This window comes from Siphateles boraxobius, unplaced genomic scaffold, assembly GCF_051911475.1.
Source record: "Siphateles boraxobius isolate OS27281-9 unplaced genomic scaffold, OSU_SipBor_1 5, whole genome shotgun sequence".
Lineage (NCBI taxonomy): Eukaryota > Metazoa > Chordata > Actinopteri > Cypriniformes > Leuciscidae > Siphateles > Siphateles boraxobius.
The window spans coordinates 11,933,058-11,951,034 of record NW_027509141.1 but is presented as its reverse complement, the minus strand read 5'-3'; the positions used below and the strand labels follow the sequence as shown (position 1 = coordinate 11,951,034).

The 17,977-nt window shown below is 36.2% G+C and overlaps 1 protein-coding gene across 8 annotated transcripts in view; it reads left to right on the top strand.

Moving 5' to 3' along the window:
- pank4 (pantothenate kinase 4 (inactive)) overlaps positions 1 to 13,069 on the top strand; it is a 153,494-nt gene extending 140,425 nt beyond the window's left edge. For all 8 annotated transcript variants that reach the window (XM_077202809.1, XM_077202810.1, XM_077202808.1 and 5 more), the window contains 7 exons: positions 54 to 205; positions 296 to 351; positions 7,676 to 7,725; positions 9,319 to 9,423; positions 9,535 to 9,635; positions 10,790 to 10,858; positions 10,957 to 13,069. In XM_077202809.1, coding sequence (XP_077058924.1) covers positions 54 to 205; positions 296 to 351; positions 7,676 to 7,725; positions 9,319 to 9,423; positions 9,535 to 9,635; positions 10,790 to 10,858; positions 10,957 to 11,173 — 750 coding nt within the window. In that variant the 3' untranslated portion in view covers positions 11,174 to 13,069. The remainder of the gene's footprint in view (positions 1 to 53; positions 206 to 295; positions 352 to 7,675; positions 7,726 to 9,318; positions 9,424 to 9,534; positions 9,636 to 10,789; positions 10,859 to 10,956) is intronic.
- The last annotated feature ends 4,908 nt before the right edge of the window (positions 13,070 to 17,977 follow it).

Sequence of the window (17,977 nt, the reverse complement as noted above, 5' to 3'; positions counted from 1 at the left end):
TATTTGCTATGGAGAATTATCTGATTCAGTCTGAATCTCTTATTTTCCTGTAGATCAAGCAGAAAGAGAATGACATGGCCCTGAAATACTATCTGAAGGTGGTGAAGTCAGTAAAGGAGCTGAGCTGGGAGCAAAGACAGTTCACTTTGGTCAAAGGCCTCCTGGCCGGCAACGTTTTCGACTGGGGAGCCAAAGCTGTGACAGAGTGAGTGTACTAACAAATATGGCAGGGTTATTTATTTATTTATTTATTTATTTTATTGGGGGTATATTCTTACTTTTATTTGTTTTTCAGCATGCTTGAATCAGATCCAGACTTTGGGTTTGAACAAGCAAAACAACAATTACAAGGTAAGAAAACTTTTAAACTGTTACATAATAATGATAAAATATTGTATCACAAATTATTTTTGGTCTGATAAATGCTAAACATGTATACGTTTGTACTCTACCGGTCAATTGTTTGTAATAATTGGAATTTATTTTGATCAAAAATACACTCATAAACAACAAAACTATTATTAAATATTATTACATTCAAAAGAACAGTTGTCTATTTTAATCCATTAAAATGTAATTTATTGCTGTGATGGCAAAGGTGAATTTTCAAGGTTTTTCCTGGATCAAAAATGGTTTTCGTGGTAGTGGATGAACACCGTCATCCACACACACAGTACAAAGTAAATCCACAATAAATGCAAAGAAACAGTTTGTAATATTAACTTATCCTAATTTTTCATGAGATAAAAAATAATCAGGGTTGGGACAGATCATAAAATAAAGTGCTTAGAACTATCTGTAAATGTACAGGTCCTTCTCAAAAAATTAGCATATTGTGATAAAGTTCATTATTTTCCACAATGTAATGATAAAAATTAAACTTTCATATATTTTAGATTCATTGCACACCAACTGAAATATTTCAGGTCTTTTATTGTTTTAATACTGATGATTTTGGCATACAGCTCATGAAAACCCAAAATTCCTGTCTCAAAAAATTAGCATATTCCATCCGACCAATAAAATAAGTGTTTTTAATACAAAAAAAAAAGTCAACCTTCAAATAATTAAGTTCAGTTATGCACTCAATAGTCAATACTTGGTCGGGAATCCTTTTGCAGAAATGACTGCTTCAATGCGGCGTGGCATGGAGGCAATCAGCCTGTGGCACTGCTGAGGTGTTATGGAGGCCCAGGATGCTTCGATAGCAGCCTTAAGCTCATCCAGAGTGTTGGGTCTTGCGTCTCTCAACTTTCTCTTCACAATATCCCACAGATTCTCTATGGGGTTCAGGTCAGGAGAGTTGGCAGGCCAATTGAGCACAGTAATACCATGGTCAGTAAACCATTTACCAGTGGTTTTGGCACTGTGAGCAGGTGCCAGGTTGTGCTGAAAAATGAAATCTTCATCTCCATAAAGCTTTTCAGCAGATGGAAGCATGAAGTGCTCCAAAATCTCCTGATAGCTAGCTGCATTGACCCTGACCTAGATAAAACACAGTGGACCAACACAAGCAGCTGACATGGCACCCCAGACCATCACTGACTGTGGGTACTTGACACTGGACTTCAGGCATTTTGGCATTTCCTTCTCCCCAGTCTTCCTCCAGACTCTGGCACCTTGATTTCTGAATGACATGCAAAACTGAGCAACAGTCCAGTGCTGCTTCTCTGTAGCCTAGGTCAGGCGCTTCTGCCGCTGTTTCTGGTTCAAAAGTGGCTTGACCTGGGAAATGCGGCACCTGTAGCCCATTTCCTACACACACCTGTGCACGGTGGCTCTGGATGTTTCTACTCCAGACTCAGTCCACTGCTTCCGCAGGTCCCCCAAGGTCTGGAATCGGTCCTTCTCCATAATCTTCCTCAGGGTCCGGTCATCTGTTCTCGTTGTGCAGCGTTTTTTGCCACACTTTTTACTTCCCACAGACTTCCCACTGAGGTGCCTTGATACAGCACTCTGGGAACAGCCTATTTGTTCAGAAATTTATTTCTGTGTCTTACCCTCTTGCTTGACGGTGTTAATGATGGCCTTCTGGACAGCAGTCAGGTCGGCAGTCTTACCCATGATTGCGGTTTTGAGTAAGGAAACAGCTGGGAGTTTTTAAAAGCCTCAGGAATCTTTTGCAGGTGTTTAGAGTTAATTAGTTGATTCAGATGATTAGGTTAATAGCTCGTTTAGAGACCCTTTTCATGATATGCTAATTTTTTGAGACAGGAATTTTGGGTTTTCATGAGCTGTATGCCAAAATCATCAGTATTAAAACAATAAAAGACCTGAAATATTTCAGTTGGTGTGCAATGAATCTAAAATATATGAAAGTTTAATGTTTATCATTACATTATGGAAAATAATGAACTTTATCACAATATGCTAATTTTTTTAGAAGGACCCGTATATGTTAAAAGTCACTGAGTGACTGATTTGAAGGTTAGTAATAAAATGAACAACAAAGTAACACATTAGATAGAAAAAGTGGCAGGTCTAATATTTTGCATTCACAGTCCAAGACTTAATGCACAGATCATTTGACATACAGTATCAGATTGGTGTATTTCGTCCATTGCTAAATTTATCACTGTCAATCGAGTCAATCGTACATTTAAATACAGTTGTCAATCCAGAAACTTTGCAATGTGTATTTACAGTAGCAGCATGAATATACAGTGCTTAACAAATTTATTAGACCACCATCCAATGTAAGGTTTGTGCCACAGCTGCCCTAAACTAATAGTATTGGTGATTACCAAAATATTTTTTATGTTTCTTTAATGGTAAATCCACCAGTATGTTTAAGCTCTTTAATCACAGTTGGCCAAGTCAAAGTCCAGCCTTGAATCCTATTGAACAGGTTGGGTCTTGTCTGTTACATGTGTTGAAAGTGTGGTGAGTACGTTGTACGCTGTGCTCGCCTCGCTGCCGCTTTTTTGTTTTGTTTGTCTGATTGTTTAGCGTCTACCGTGCCTCTCTTTTACGTTGGCTTGGACATTATTATTTTCATTTTCCTGTGGATTTTTAATTTGGATATAACACGGACATTGACATCTTTCCAACTCATCGCTGGCACTCAACTAACTCGCACAACTCATACTACTCTGCTGCTATCTGTTGATCTTCGCGCTACTCCTGCACCTGTAATAACAACAACAACAATGCTGTTGTCCCGGGTACATTACCCCCGATGCGGAGATATGCCAAGGAAACCCAATAGCGCAATAATGGAGGAGGAATTAAAAAAACATAAAAATATCTCTGAACACCTTGACAGCTGAGATGCAGAAAATCTCGACGCAACAAACGACCATAATGGAGTTGATGCTTGAAGTGAAACGATTAAAAAAGCAAAACGAGGAAAAAACCAAAAAAGAATTACCCTGGAAAACCGATTGGCGGATTTGGAGCAATACACCCCAATCAATTTCGCAAAGAAAACAAAATCCAGGCAACATGGACATCCAATTGCAGGGTGTTCAACAAATTAAATGGATCACCTGAACAAGCTAAAGTTCTGCTGATTAAGGAATGCTGTGAATTGGATCAGTCCAGATAAGGTAACAAATAACCTAACTTTCATTCACCATGATGACAGACATTCTAACTAACGACTCGTCCTCATCGGACAATGAGGATACAGCTGATATTCAGAGTCAGAGTTAGAAATATTTTCAAATGTTGAGCACAAACCAATGAATATGCTAAATAACGTGGATCCTGATATACATTTTTATATCTCTCATAACTGTAAATATTATCGCTATGAACAAAGACTTTAAATAAGGCAGATTGTATGTCAATAATGCACTTAAACTGCAGCAGTTTATACACAAACTTTGAGTATGTTAAAGAATATTTGAACAAGCTAGATGTCAAATTCAATGTAGTTGCACTATCAGAGACATGGATAAATGAAAACAAATATGGGAATTTTAAACTTGATGACTATCAAATGTACAACCAAAACAGACACCATAAATCTGGTGGGGGGGTTGCAATTTATGTGCAAAAAGAATTGAAAGCTCAGAAGGTTGATTGTATGACTATGGAAATAGATCATGTGTTTGAATGTGTCATGTTTGAGATATTTACTGATAAAATGAAAAAAATGCTTATATCTTGTATTTACAAAGCTCCGGGTGCAGACATGGAAGTGTTTATTGATCACATGGAAAGGTTGTTTACAAATAAGAATCAAAAATTACAGCATAGATTTATTAAAAGCAAAATTACATAGACCCACTGGAAAATTCATAGACACTATGTACAGTCTTTCTTTATATCCAACAATTACGTGTCCCACAAAGATTACTGCACACTGCGCTACTTGAATCGATAATATATTTACAAATATTCAGAACTCTAATATATCAAGTGGATTGCTGGTTAGTGATATCAGCGATCACTTACCAATTTTTATATCCTATGAAAAAATAATAAATACGAAAAAGATAAGAAAAACAATAACAAAGAAAATCAGACTAGGATCTGAACAGTCAATAAATATTCTTAACCAAAGCCTGTCCAAACAAAATTGGGATGATGTTCTTGGAAAAAATGATGTAAACAAAGCATATTCCAGTTTTGTTAATACATTTAATACCTTATATGATCAACACTGCCCTGTAAAAACATATACATATACACAGATGAATAAAACTAGTCCATGGATGACAAAGGGATTGTTGAATGCGTGCAAAAAAAAAACTTTATATAAAACTTTTATACGGACAAGGACGAAAGAATCGGAAGTAAAATATAAAAAGTATAAAAATAAATTAATAAGTATTATAAAACCTGTAAGAAACTATACTAAAGAAATTTGATTGAGAGAAATAAAAATAATATGAAAGGTCTCTGGGGAGTATTGAATAATGTAATTAATAAGGATTATAAATATGCTACGTTTCCTGATTACATGATTAAAGACGACCAAAAAGTAACAAATATGGATAAACTTGTTAACGCATTCAATGACTTTTTGTTAACATCGGCCCACAATTGGCATCAAAGATTGCCACCACAGATCATAATTACGCTGGCTACACAAATAAAATTGTACACTCACTGTTTCTGACTGCAACAAATGAGAATGAAATCATTAAAATAGTCAATGATTGTAAAAATAAAAAGTCCACAGATTGGAACGACCTCGATATGGCCATAATTAAGAAAGTAATATGTAATATAGCAACACCTCTAACCTATATCTGCAACACATCTTTTTTAAATGGAGAAGTCCCTCAGCTCATGAAAATCGCGAAGGTCACTCCAATTTATAAAAACGGGGATAGTCATCAATTCACTAACTACCGACCTATTTCTATACTTTCTCAAGTATCAAAAATATTGGAACATTTTTTTGTTGTTCCAAATAGCATATCATGAAAAGGGTCTCTAAACGAGCTATTAACCTAATCATCTGAATCAACTAATTAACTCTAAACACCTGCAAAAGATTCCTGAGGCTTTTAAAAACTCCCAGCCTGTTTCATTACTCAAAACCGCAATCATGGGTAAGACTGCTGACCTGACTGCTGTCCAGAAGGCCATCATTGACACCCTCAAGCAAGAGGGTAAGACACAGAAAGAAATGTCTGAACAAATAGGCTGTTCCCAGATTGCTGTATCAAGGCACCTCAGTGGGAAGTCTGTGGGAAGGAAAAAGTGTGGCAAAAATGCTGCACAACGAGAAGAGGTGACCCGACCCTGAGGAAGATTGTGGAGAAGGACCGATTCCAGACCTTGGGGGACCTGCGGAAGCAGTGGACTGAGTCTGGAGTAGAAACATCCAGAGCCACCGTGCACAGGCGTGTGCAGGAAATGGGCTACAGGTGCCGTATTCCCCAGGTCAAGCCACTTTTGAACCAGAAACAGCGGCAGAAGCGCCTGACCTGGACTGTTGCTCAGTGGTCCAAAGTACTTTTTTCGGATGAAAGTAAATTTTGCATGTCATTCGGAAATCAAGGTGCCAGAGTCTGGAGGAAGACTGGGGAGAAGGAAATGCCAAAATGCCTGAAGTCCAGTGTCAAGTACCCACAGTCATTGATGGTCTGGGGTGCCATGTCAGCTGCTGGTGTCTGTCCACTGTGTTTTATCAAGGGCAGGGTCAATGCAGCTAGCTATCAGGAGATTTTGGAGCACTTCATGCTTCCATCTGCTGAAAAGCTTTATGGAGATGAAGATTTCATTTTTCAGCACGACCTGGCACCTGCTCAGAGTGCCAAAACCACTGGTAAATGGTTTACAGACCATGGTATTACTGTGCTCAATTGGCCTGCCAACTCTCCTGACCTGAACCCCATAGAGAATATGTGGGATATTGTGAAGAGAAAGTTGAGAGACGCAATACCCAACACTCTGGATGAGCTTAAGGCCGCTATCGAATCATCCTGGGCCTCCATAACACCTCAGCAGTGCCACAGGCTGATTGCCTCCATGCCACGCCGCATTGAAGCAGTCATTTCTGCAAAACGATTCCCGACCAAGTATTGAGTGCATAACTGAACATAATTATTTGAAGGTTGACTTTTTTTCTATTAAAAACACTTATTTTATTGGTCGGATGAAATATGCTAATTTTTTTAGATAGGAATTTTGGGTTTTCATGAGCTGTATGCCAAAATCATCAGTATTAAAACAATAAAAGACCTGAAATATTGGTGTGCAATGAATCTATCAATATGAATCACAATATGCTAATTTTTTGAGAAGGACCTGTGTGTGTGTATATATATATATATATATATATATATATATATATATATATATATATATATTATACAATGCGAGGTATACAAAGCTGCACTCTTGCGAATACTCCAATTATAATCAATGAAGCTGTACAATGAATCTTATTGACATTGTGTTTAAATTTGGTTTTAATGGAAGGAATCGAGAGAGTGCAGAACTCCTGCTGAACAAAATCTCTTCCGCCTGGAGCGTAGTTGAGCGGATTAAACAACTGATTGACCATTATGTTCACATGCTCCAAAAGAACACTCACTGGAGCGTTTTAAAGCAGCCAGCTATCAGCGGGTAAAGGTACAGGAGAGTGGCAGGTATCGCCACATTAAATGATTAAATAAATCTTTGGTTTGACAAAGGTTCATTTTAGCGGCCGCCAAAATATTTTCAATGCAGGAAACACCCTGATCATTACTCCAGTCTTCAGTATCACATGATCTTTCAGAAATCATTCTAAAATACTGATTATGATAAACCTTTCTCTTTCAAATAAATGCTGTCCTATTAAATTCTATTCATTAAAGAATCCTGAGAAAAATGTATCACGGTTTTCAACATTGATAATAATAAGACCCATTATTAATAATTGAGCACTAATAATAGTTGCTAACAATTGAGCACTAAATCAGCATATTAGAATGATTTCTGAAGGATCATGTGACACTGAAGACTGGAGTAATGACTGATGAAAATTCATCTTTGCCATCACAGGAATAATTATATTAAAATATATTAAATAGAATAGAATTGAAAATATATATTAAAGTAGAAAACGGATATTTTAAATTGTAAATAATTTCACAATATTACTGTTTCTACTGTTTTTGATAAAATAAATAAAGATAAAAAACTTTACAAAAATTACAAACTTTTCACTAGTATGTACATATTTTGATACCTTTAAGTTTTCTATGTACTGAACATTTTATATTCCCAGAGAGGCCATGGCTTGTGGATGCCTACAATCAATGGATTGAGAGAATGAAGGTCAGATCTTAAATCGACAATGACTTTAAGTCATTGAACTTTAAACTTTATAGTTAGCTGCACTCATACACTGTTCAAACAAGGTGTGATATGATAGTATCTCTTCTATTTTTATAAGCACTTATCCGTGTAAAAAAAAAAAAAAAAAAACACAACAGGACATTGGGTCTCATTTACACACATAGTTGAATGTACTGTAAAATCTGATCTAAAATCTAAAATCAAGCTAAAATGTATTCTAAATGTAAACATGCTCCCTGGGGCATCATAAATAAATGTAAAGTATTTAAAAGAAAGAAAGTTTAATGATGTGTATTATTTCAAATCAAATATGTAGTATGTTAAGTTGTTGTACACAGGGTTTTTTTAGACAATAAATTAATTTTATTTTAACAATAAATTTAAAAAAAGCATGTAAATAACTGTCTGCGGGCACGCACCCCCTCATTTAGAATAATCTGTTTTAAATGTTGACTTATAATGGATCTTGTCGATACCAGCTAAAGTGAGATAACAGGTCAGAAACCAGTTTATTGACTTAATAGTTTTTTTTGTATTATTACTTATATGAATTAAAACTTTCCACACAAAATGCTTAAGATATTACAAAATGAATAATGACTTCACCTTGAAAATGTTTTTTAATTCTAATACAAAATAAATAAAAGAATAACTATGCTTCACTACTGACCATAGGCGTTGATCCCACGGAAATGGCCATGTGCCCACGGAAAAAACGAGATATTCTCCATTCATTCGGGAATGTGTGTTTTAGTTTAGTTGGTAATCATAGGCGGAGGGTGAACCAACACTCTTATTTGCATATTTTCTACACTTTGTAATAATGAGAGGATTTGCGAGCGTGCAGAACTCAGAATACACTCAATGCTGATTGGCCATTGAGTTGACCCCCCCCCCCCAAACCCCCACCTTCACCCCACGGGTTAAAGTTATGACATATTGCAGTTTTTAAATTTGGCTGAAATGCTTGTATTGAAATATTTTATAGTCTACCAATGATGAAACTGAGCTAGATCTAATTTTTTTGTGTGAAGGAGGAACACGGTAGTGAGCCTTTGATCTCTTTATGATCACTATGAAATAGGGGTTTTCAATTTGTCCAAATTTATTTCTATAGCACATTTAAAAGCAACAGAGTTGCACCAAAGTGCTGTACAATAAAACGTTTCAAGCATATCAAAAGAAAGCACTGAAAAAACCTTGCAGCATACAAAATATAAACACTTTAAACAGAATACAATCAGAAAACTTCAACATAAAACCCTTAAACTAATCTTAATCAAAAGAATTTGCATAACAGTGACTGAAAAATATGTATTTTAGATATGGGAATGGCATATTTTGAGTTTTGATATTTGGGATATGGTCATTTGGCTACTTTTAGGCTATTTTTGATTGGGCCATCGTGGTTAGTTTTATTACGCAGACCTGGCAACCCTGTTCATTGTCGAAAACAGAAATAAAATAATGTCATGTCTTTTTAAATGTATATTTGAAAATGTAATATTTAAACAATCTATGAAGTTTTCCTGGTCTTGATTGAACACGGTGCCTGCTGGCTTTCTTTTACAGGGTCCTCCTCATAAATGTGCATTATTTTTCGTAGATAATAGTGGAATAGACATTATTCTTGGGGTTTTCCCTTTCATTAGAGAACTCCTCATCAGAGGCACAGAGGTAAGTTAACAACAATATGTCTGTTTTAACAATATGAAAATTTTAATTGTTGGACACAATTCACAGTGTGTTGTTTGTTTCAGTTGCACATCTGTGTATGTTGGCTTTTAGGTTGTGGTTGCCAGTAACTCAAGCCCTGCCCTAAATGATGTCACTAACAGTGAGCTGCAGATCCTGACTGAGAGAATAGCAGCCATGGACCCTGTCATTCAGTGAGTTATCACCCTTATTACCGGCGGTGAAAAGGTTTGCAAAATTTTTTTTAATCATTTGAGTCTAGATAATGTAACATGAGAATGGCAGTCAGTTCCTGTGCACATCAATAGAACAAGTTTGTGTATGTTTGTGCACTCTCTCAAGTCACTCCTCATAGAGCTTATTTGTGACAAACCAGTTTATAAGCACTAAAGATGCCCATTGTTTGTTTTATTTTTTAATATATAAACGATTTTACTATGAAATAGCTAGTTTAATAGGCTTTGTAAAAAGGCTTAACCATTTGAATTGTTCCTTGGATTATATTTTTACGATACATTTTTTCCCTACCAAATAGCACATTCAAACACTTTTTACAGAACTTTAAGCATACCTCATTTGTTTTTTCAATCTCCAAAAATGTATGTTTGCTGCAATATCATAGAAGACACTCTGTTCATCCCTGTTTTTATTACAGGCAAAAAAAAATTCCAATCAAATGTTAAATTATTAGTTTTAACTGGAAAAAAAAGAAAATCATATAAATGTACAGTTAAATCATTAATTTTACAGTGTGGTGCCTTTTGCTCCAGCATATGGTTTAACCCTGTAATCTAAACATAGAATTATCAGAAAATCTAATTTATTTAAATGCAACTGTTTAAGCTTTAGAAAAAAAAAGAAGGCACTTCTTTCAATTTTTTTTATGAAAAAATCATAACATCTATCTATGATTATATATATATATATATATATATATATATATATATATATATAAATATTTGATACATCATACTTGTATGGCTCAAATAGTATGAGATTATAGTACGTGAGATTATAGTACGTGAATAGTACGTGAGATTATGGAGCTCATACAAATCATTGAGATTTTATAACAGTATAGCAGACTACTTGCATAAAATATAAGTTTACTTGCTAAAAATTAATACAATTGGTTTTTGCAGCAAAGTTTTGATCATGTTGATAATTTAGAGGCCTTAGAATTTTGTGAATCAAATATAATACAATAGGTTTTAAAAGGTTGAAGCTTATTATATTGTGATAGTATTTTTTTTTTAATATTGTGAACTGTTTCACCATTATTCTTTACACCATACTACTATAACATGGTGACAGCAGATTGACCATGTTTCCATTTTTCCTTTTTCAGGGCTGCACTCAAAGAGGACAGACTTGCTTTGGTGCAGAATGGTTCTAGTTCTCCTTGTTTAGACCTGAGGTATAATATGTTCCCTCCCATAGGCCTATTTGTTGGAAAGTATCAGACTTCCCTCTGCTTAAAACCATGTCATTTTCCCTTTATTTTTCATTCTTCAGTCGCCTGGACAAAGTCCTGGCCACAGTCGTCAGGGAGCGTGGCACGGATCTGGTGATCATTGAAGGTATGGGTCGGGCCATCCACACTAACTACTACGCCATGCTCAGCTGCGAGAGCCTTAAACTAGCCGTCATAAAGAACTCCTGGCTGGCCGAGCGTCTGGGAGGCAAGATCTTCAGTGTAGTCTTCAAGTACGAGGTCCCTCCAAAATCTTAAGGGTAACATTAGGGAAACTAAGAGGTATTTAGAGGTGAAATGGCTTGCTCCGGAAGGAAAGAGCACTACTTGGTCCTCTGTGCTTCTTCCTGAGATTGACGTAATGATTGTATTTCAGGGTTTTCTTTTGCTTCATTTAAAAAACAAAAATCAAAATCAATAATTACGGGGTGGTCGTGCGTGCCTGCTCTGAAATTGAATGTGCACGTCTGCTGTAACCTCCCTCATAACAATTAGATGACAGCTGTAGGGGCTTTTTCTTTTGATGAGATTGAATTTTATTGTTATCAGACCAGATTTCTGTTGCTGAATGATTCTCCATTGGATTTAGGATGGATTGCAATGACAAACATAACATTTTATGAAGTTTTGAATTAGCCCTGATCCTGCTGGCTTTAACAATGTATTTAAATGTATAAGCCTGGTAATTAAAAATGGGTTTTTCTTTTGAAACATCGATAAAATCACAAAGAATATTGGCTTTTTTATTTCATTGCAGACTTATTTAGATGACACATTTTGTGTATTTCCTATTTTTTGACAAGCAATCTGGTTTCAAATGTAACTGTATATTTCTAATTATTTCACCCACTGCTTTTGTTGCTGCCATACTAAATCATATCTCAACCAGCTGGCATTGTCTTTTAATGGCTTTCTCCTCTGTTCCCATGACAACATTTTGGAGTGACAATGATTTCTGTTATTTTAATACATTAATTGTGGCGACCCAACTAAAGTGAATAACAAAAGCTTCCTGCACGAAATAACATGCTTGGTTTTTGGCAAAACTGAGAAACTTTATGGATTCAAAATTTTTTCTTCCACTGTCTGATTGAGATAGATAAAATGGTGTAACTATTTTAACAAACTCATATATAAATAGACAAAAGACCTTTTCTGAGTTGTTCATCCATTAACGCTAGGTGTCAGTTTTCTATTATAATTAGTCCTATACAAATATCTTTCTTGATAAAGGCAAATACTCAACTGGTAGACTTTCAGGATTCTTTCTCCCTCTCTTTTTTTCTTTTGCTTTAATTTATCAGGCATAGGAAAAAATTACATGGAACAGAGCCTTCTTCAGATATTGCATCATTATAATGTACTGCATTTAGCCTCAAATCTGATGCAGCTCTCGCTTTCTACCATCTGTGGAAATCTTTGTAATATAAAATCCATTTCAGGGTTGTACAGCACAGCATTGCCTCACTATCACAGCACTTTCTGGATGGGAGAGAGACAGACCGAGTTTGTGTGTATGCGAAAGAGAAAAAGTAAATTTTAATCTATAACACAATCATTAGTTTGTGGGCACTAAATGTTAAAGCACAATATTTCGAGGATATGCTACAGAGTAAGAATCACATTGATTGTTTTTTTTTTATCATTCTGATTGATTGGTTGGTTTTCTCAATGTATCATTTATCTTATGTGTTTTTGCATTATTTACATGTGTGTGTGGCCCCCAAAAACCAAAATGTGTCAAATTGCATACAAATTGACAAGCTATAATGTATTTTAAGCACAGTGTTTACGCCATCATTCTGACTTAAGGTTTAGGACTGATGGTCTAGAATGTGATGTTCAGGAGTCGATCAGTCGGGCGGTAGCTTTCAAATATGCTCATCATGGACGTTGTGAAAACAAGGATCTCTCAGACTAAAGCTGTTTGTACAGTCCTCGTTTATCATCTGGCCAAAGGCTAAGTTACTTTAGTAATGCATACATTTTGTGAAATTTTGTAAAATCAAGTGTAAATATAACGTAAACTTGTACATCAAATGTACTGTTTATTTGCCTTTATCTTGATGCATTCTCAAGATTTCAGAAAATGAATACTCACTTGACAATCACATGTAATTCTATGTCAAATATATTTTACACTGTCTTCACTCAGCTTGGGTCTCTTTAATCTCTGTATTTGTATTTGCAAAAATAAAATGTTGGCCTCTTTAGTATTGACCTGTCACCAAGGACTTTACCAGTTTTGTAGATTAGATTAGATCGATAGATCTTTACAATCAACATGAAAGATTTGACTTCAATGTGATGTATTTCCAAATGAAACTGATATACTGTGAGAAAAAAAGCAGGATTATATCCATTGATATCTAAATGAGGTGATATCGTTGAGGTGATTGGAAGGAATAGTTGAAAATGAGTGATGTCAACTAAAAAGAAAAAGTTGTTTCAGAAGTAGAGCACTGGTGAAATATCCAAATAATGAAATATCTCATTGGAAGCCACAAATATGTTTGAATGTCTGCCAGTAGAAAAAAAATGCTTTTATGTATCAAAAAAGTGTAATAACAACATCTACCACCAGGGAGTTGCTGGACCAAGCTAATAGTCAAATCTCAACCTCTTGACCCGGGCTGCGTTTCCCAAAAGCGTACATGAGACCCCTGTATACACCCCTGTTAAAACAAACTGTTTTTTGTGTAGTAAAAAAATTAAAGATAAAACATATCAGAACTTTTGCAACTTGAATGTAAACATTACAATAATTGAAAACCAAAGTGATATTTCAGAGCAAAAAGAAAAAAAATAAACACTTAAATGAATAACTGCATAAATGTGCACCCCCTTTTACAGTTTGCATATGTTGTGTTCAAAATAAACTAATCAACATACACTTTTCTTCTCTTGAAGTTACTCTGATTAACTAAATAAATCTCAGCTGTTCTTTTCTGACATCTATTTTTGTTCATGCAAGAGCCATGGGCCATGAAGAGCTTACAAAGCGTTGACAGGATCTCACTGTTGAAAGTTATCGCTCAAGAGAGGGCTACAACAACAAAACAATTCCAAAACATTAGATATACCATGGAGCACAGTGAAGAAGGTCGTCAACAAGTGAAGAAAATATAACACAACACTGATATCCAGAACTTGGTATCCCTCCAAAATTGATGACACAGCTGGTCAGGGAGGCTGTAAAGAGGCCTATAGCAACATTAAAAGAGTTGCAGCTCTTTCTGGCAAGTACTGGTGGCTCCCTATATGTGACAAATATCTCCTGTATTCACTCTGTCTGGGACAGGTGTGTGGCAAGCCACATGCCTTTTCTGATGAAAAAATAAAATAAAATCCAAGCCCAGCTAAATGTTGCTAAACCATATATCCGGTCTCCCAAAACTGTGGAAATATATGGTATGGTCTGATGAAACTAAGATTGAACATGTTTAGGCCAGAAATATTAGCAAAAGAATGCAATACCTGTGTTGGGGAAGCTACTACTATTTATGATTTCAAAGAGTATTGTTTTATTACTCACAATACTCAACTATCTCAGACTGTTTGTCAAAGTGCAAAATTGCAACACATGCAACATTGCAAGAACAAAGTACATCCAACTTAAGCATACACAGAACATTTTTTCAAAAATACAGATTGAGAGATGGTTGCATTTTGGCAGGAAAATACTTTGAACTATGAACAACCGCTCACATGTGGCACTGGCAGGGAAAGCACTCTCTGGTGTACTGTAGTTGCAGTAGACTGAAACCTGTCTATTTCAAAATATTGACCTCCAAAGGGTCAAAATGTTATAATTTATTATGTTACAAAAGCCTAAAAACTGAAGAGTGAGGACGCTTGGAAAATGTTAAATATGTCAGTTGAACTGGCATAGTTAGAGTCAATGTTATATTCAGTTGGGCTTCACTCTCTTCACTCAGCCTACAGAAGACTATTTGTTTTTGTGAATTGAAAAAAAAAATACACTGTTGGATCAAATGGACAAACTAATGATATATGACCTACTTTAGAATAGTTATAGGCTATTCACTGTAGGTTTTTATATACAGGAGACTGATTGATATATGTTGTTGTGAATTTATATAAAGTTACATTTAGATATTAACCATATTTAGCCCATTAAACATACCGTGTAATCATATGGATCCTCAATTAAATATCTGCTGTACTATTCACTGTTGGTCACCATTGGCACTAGGCCTACTGCAACAGAACAGTGTCCTAGCATTTTATGAAGACAAACACAATGGATCCCTTCTAAAATTACAAGGGCCATTTAGAAAAAAGAGACAATATTGTTGTTCACAAAAAAGTTATTTATTAACTCCATTTATGAATTAGGATGACTTCCGTAGATCGCTATGGCTTGGCACTCTTCTTTAACGGTTTTTCTATGTGTTCCCACATAGAAGTTTAAACTCCCACTCACTAATAAAAAATAATTTAAAAAAGAAGCAAAAGTTGGATAGTGGATTACTGTGTGAGATCGTTTAGTGGTTAAAAGGATAAGACAAACAGAGATACGATTAAATAATATTTAAATAAGATTAAATATGCTGTATTACCATGTTCACATAAGACTTTAAAACAACACAATTAAACTAGAAAAACTCAGTCTGTTAACAGCATACAGTCCAAATCACCATACCCTAAAACAGTCCAAGAATCCTAGTGTGTTGAAGTCCAAATTTGTGTGTCCACCAGTGTATATACAATCCAAGAAAAGTGTAATCCAAAAGTTTGAAGTAGTTTCTGGAAAGGTAAGTCCACAGGTTGTAAACTCCACAACCCAAGTAAGTTGTGCTTCCTGTCATGTGACATGATAGGTCAACAATACATTGCTTAAAGACATACACACACACTTAAAATGGTAAGAGAAATAAAATGGACAAAAAACATGTAAACCTATTAACACTATTATACATAAAATCATAGTATTAAATAGCGTGGGAAAACATGTTTCTTATGTGACAGTGTCACATAGTCAGTCCCCCCCTTTGATGGATCAAGGCCTTTGGAACTGTGAGCTGCAGCCAGTGCTGGCTGTCCCTGCCCTGGATCCGTCAGTACAGCAGGCCCTGGTGGTTGATTATTGGCATCCTGTCAGTCTGGTGTATAGAAGGGTAGATGGAAAGTGTGACGTCATCCTGCTGTGCACTGTAGACTTCCTCACTGGAGAAGAGCAGGACCGAGAAGATGTTGGTAACCTCGTGCCCAGATAATGTCTTGTCACAGGTACTTCCTTCCTTTGCTCTGCCCTCAGTCTGTGAAGCTGTTAAGGCAGTGTGATGATCAGCAAGAGGATAAGAGCTGATAGTGGAAGACACCGGCTGGATGTTGCAGCAGGAGTTGGAACAGCAACTTCCGGAGCTTTTCTTTCCTTTAGTTGTTCAGTCCACTGTTTATCTCTCCTCCACAAGCACTCCACAACCTCTTTCTCTAATGCCACCACAGTCTCTTTCACATATTCCTCCATCTTACTGAATTTTTCATCCACCTCCTCGCTAAACTACACTTCACGATTAAAATGACTTTCGACAGAGTCTTTAAAATCCTTCTCCAGTTTTAAAACAATGTTTTTAAGAGAAAGTACTTCAGCACGAAGCTTTTCACAATCCTACTGGTGTAAAACAGGGTTATCATTAAAATTAGCAGGTGTTTTAAAAGGAGCAGCATTACCAACATGAGTCGTAATCTTTTACCACTTTCTCAACATAGCTTATAAAATCTTAAACATTCCCCATACGGGCCACCATATGTAACGTTCTCCCAAATCGGTAGGGTTACAAAAATATTTAAATGGGGTCAGACTTTACTGTGTGAGATCGTTTAGTGGTTAAAAGAATGAGACATAAACAGAGATACAATTGAATAAGAATGGTGTATTTACAATGTTCACATAAAACTTTAAAACAACACAATTAAACCTGAAAAACTCAGTCTGTTAAAAGCATACAGTCCAAATCACCATACCCTAAAACAGTCCAAGAATCCTAGTGTGTTGATAAATCCCAATTTGAGTGCCCACCATCTTATATACAATCCAAGAATAGTGTAATCCAAAAGTTTGAAGTTGTTTCTGGAAAGCTAAGTCCACAGGTTGTAAACTCCACAATCCAGGTAACTTGTGACTGTTCGTGAATTCCCCCTTCCTTTGATTGCCATGCTGCTCTCTTATAAAGATGTATTTCCTGCTTCCTGTCATGTGACATGAAAGGCCAACCATACATTGCTTAAAGACATACACTTAAAATGGCAAGAGAAATAAAATGGACTAAAACCATATAAACCATATAACACTATTAAAACAGGTTTCTTATGTGACAGTCACAATGTCATGTTGGACCATTTTGTCATTTTTAGTATCCTTACAGTACCTTATGTCAATGACAGGTCTTCGCAGAAATTTCTCCTCAGACTCCAAGATGGACAAATGTCCCACAAAAGCCAAGGCACAGATGATGGACCACCAGAGAAAGAATTTAGATTGATCACGCCCCAAATAAACCAAGCGTTATTTTGCATGTTTAGTTTTTTACAACAAAATCAAAAGTGCCTTTTCTATTATTAAACACAAAAACGTCTCAGGTTACGTCTGTAACCCTGGTTCCCTGAAGAGGGAACGAGACGCTGCTTCGAGAAGCTGTGGGAACGCCCCTGCGTGATTGCGTCATGAAGCACCTATCAGTCCAATGGCTTGACGGAACATCATGTGACGTCATAGACCAGGAAACTATAAAGCACCCCTGAAAACAGACCAAGCTAGCTTCTGAAAAGCCGAAGCCAGTCGATCACAGGCATGCAGCGAGTATGGCAGGGTGACGCAGCGTCTCGTTCCCTCTTCAGGGAACCAGGGTTACAGTCGTAACCTGAGACATTCCCTTTCAAGGGAACTTGAGCTGCGTCGAGACGCTGTGGGAACACTACACCCACGATGCCATAGTAACAAGTGCCTGTCCGTGTGAAATCTCTGCGCACACCAAGACGAAAGCACCACTCCCCTGGAGTGGAGCCGAAGTCAAGGTCAAAAACCTCACTAATTTT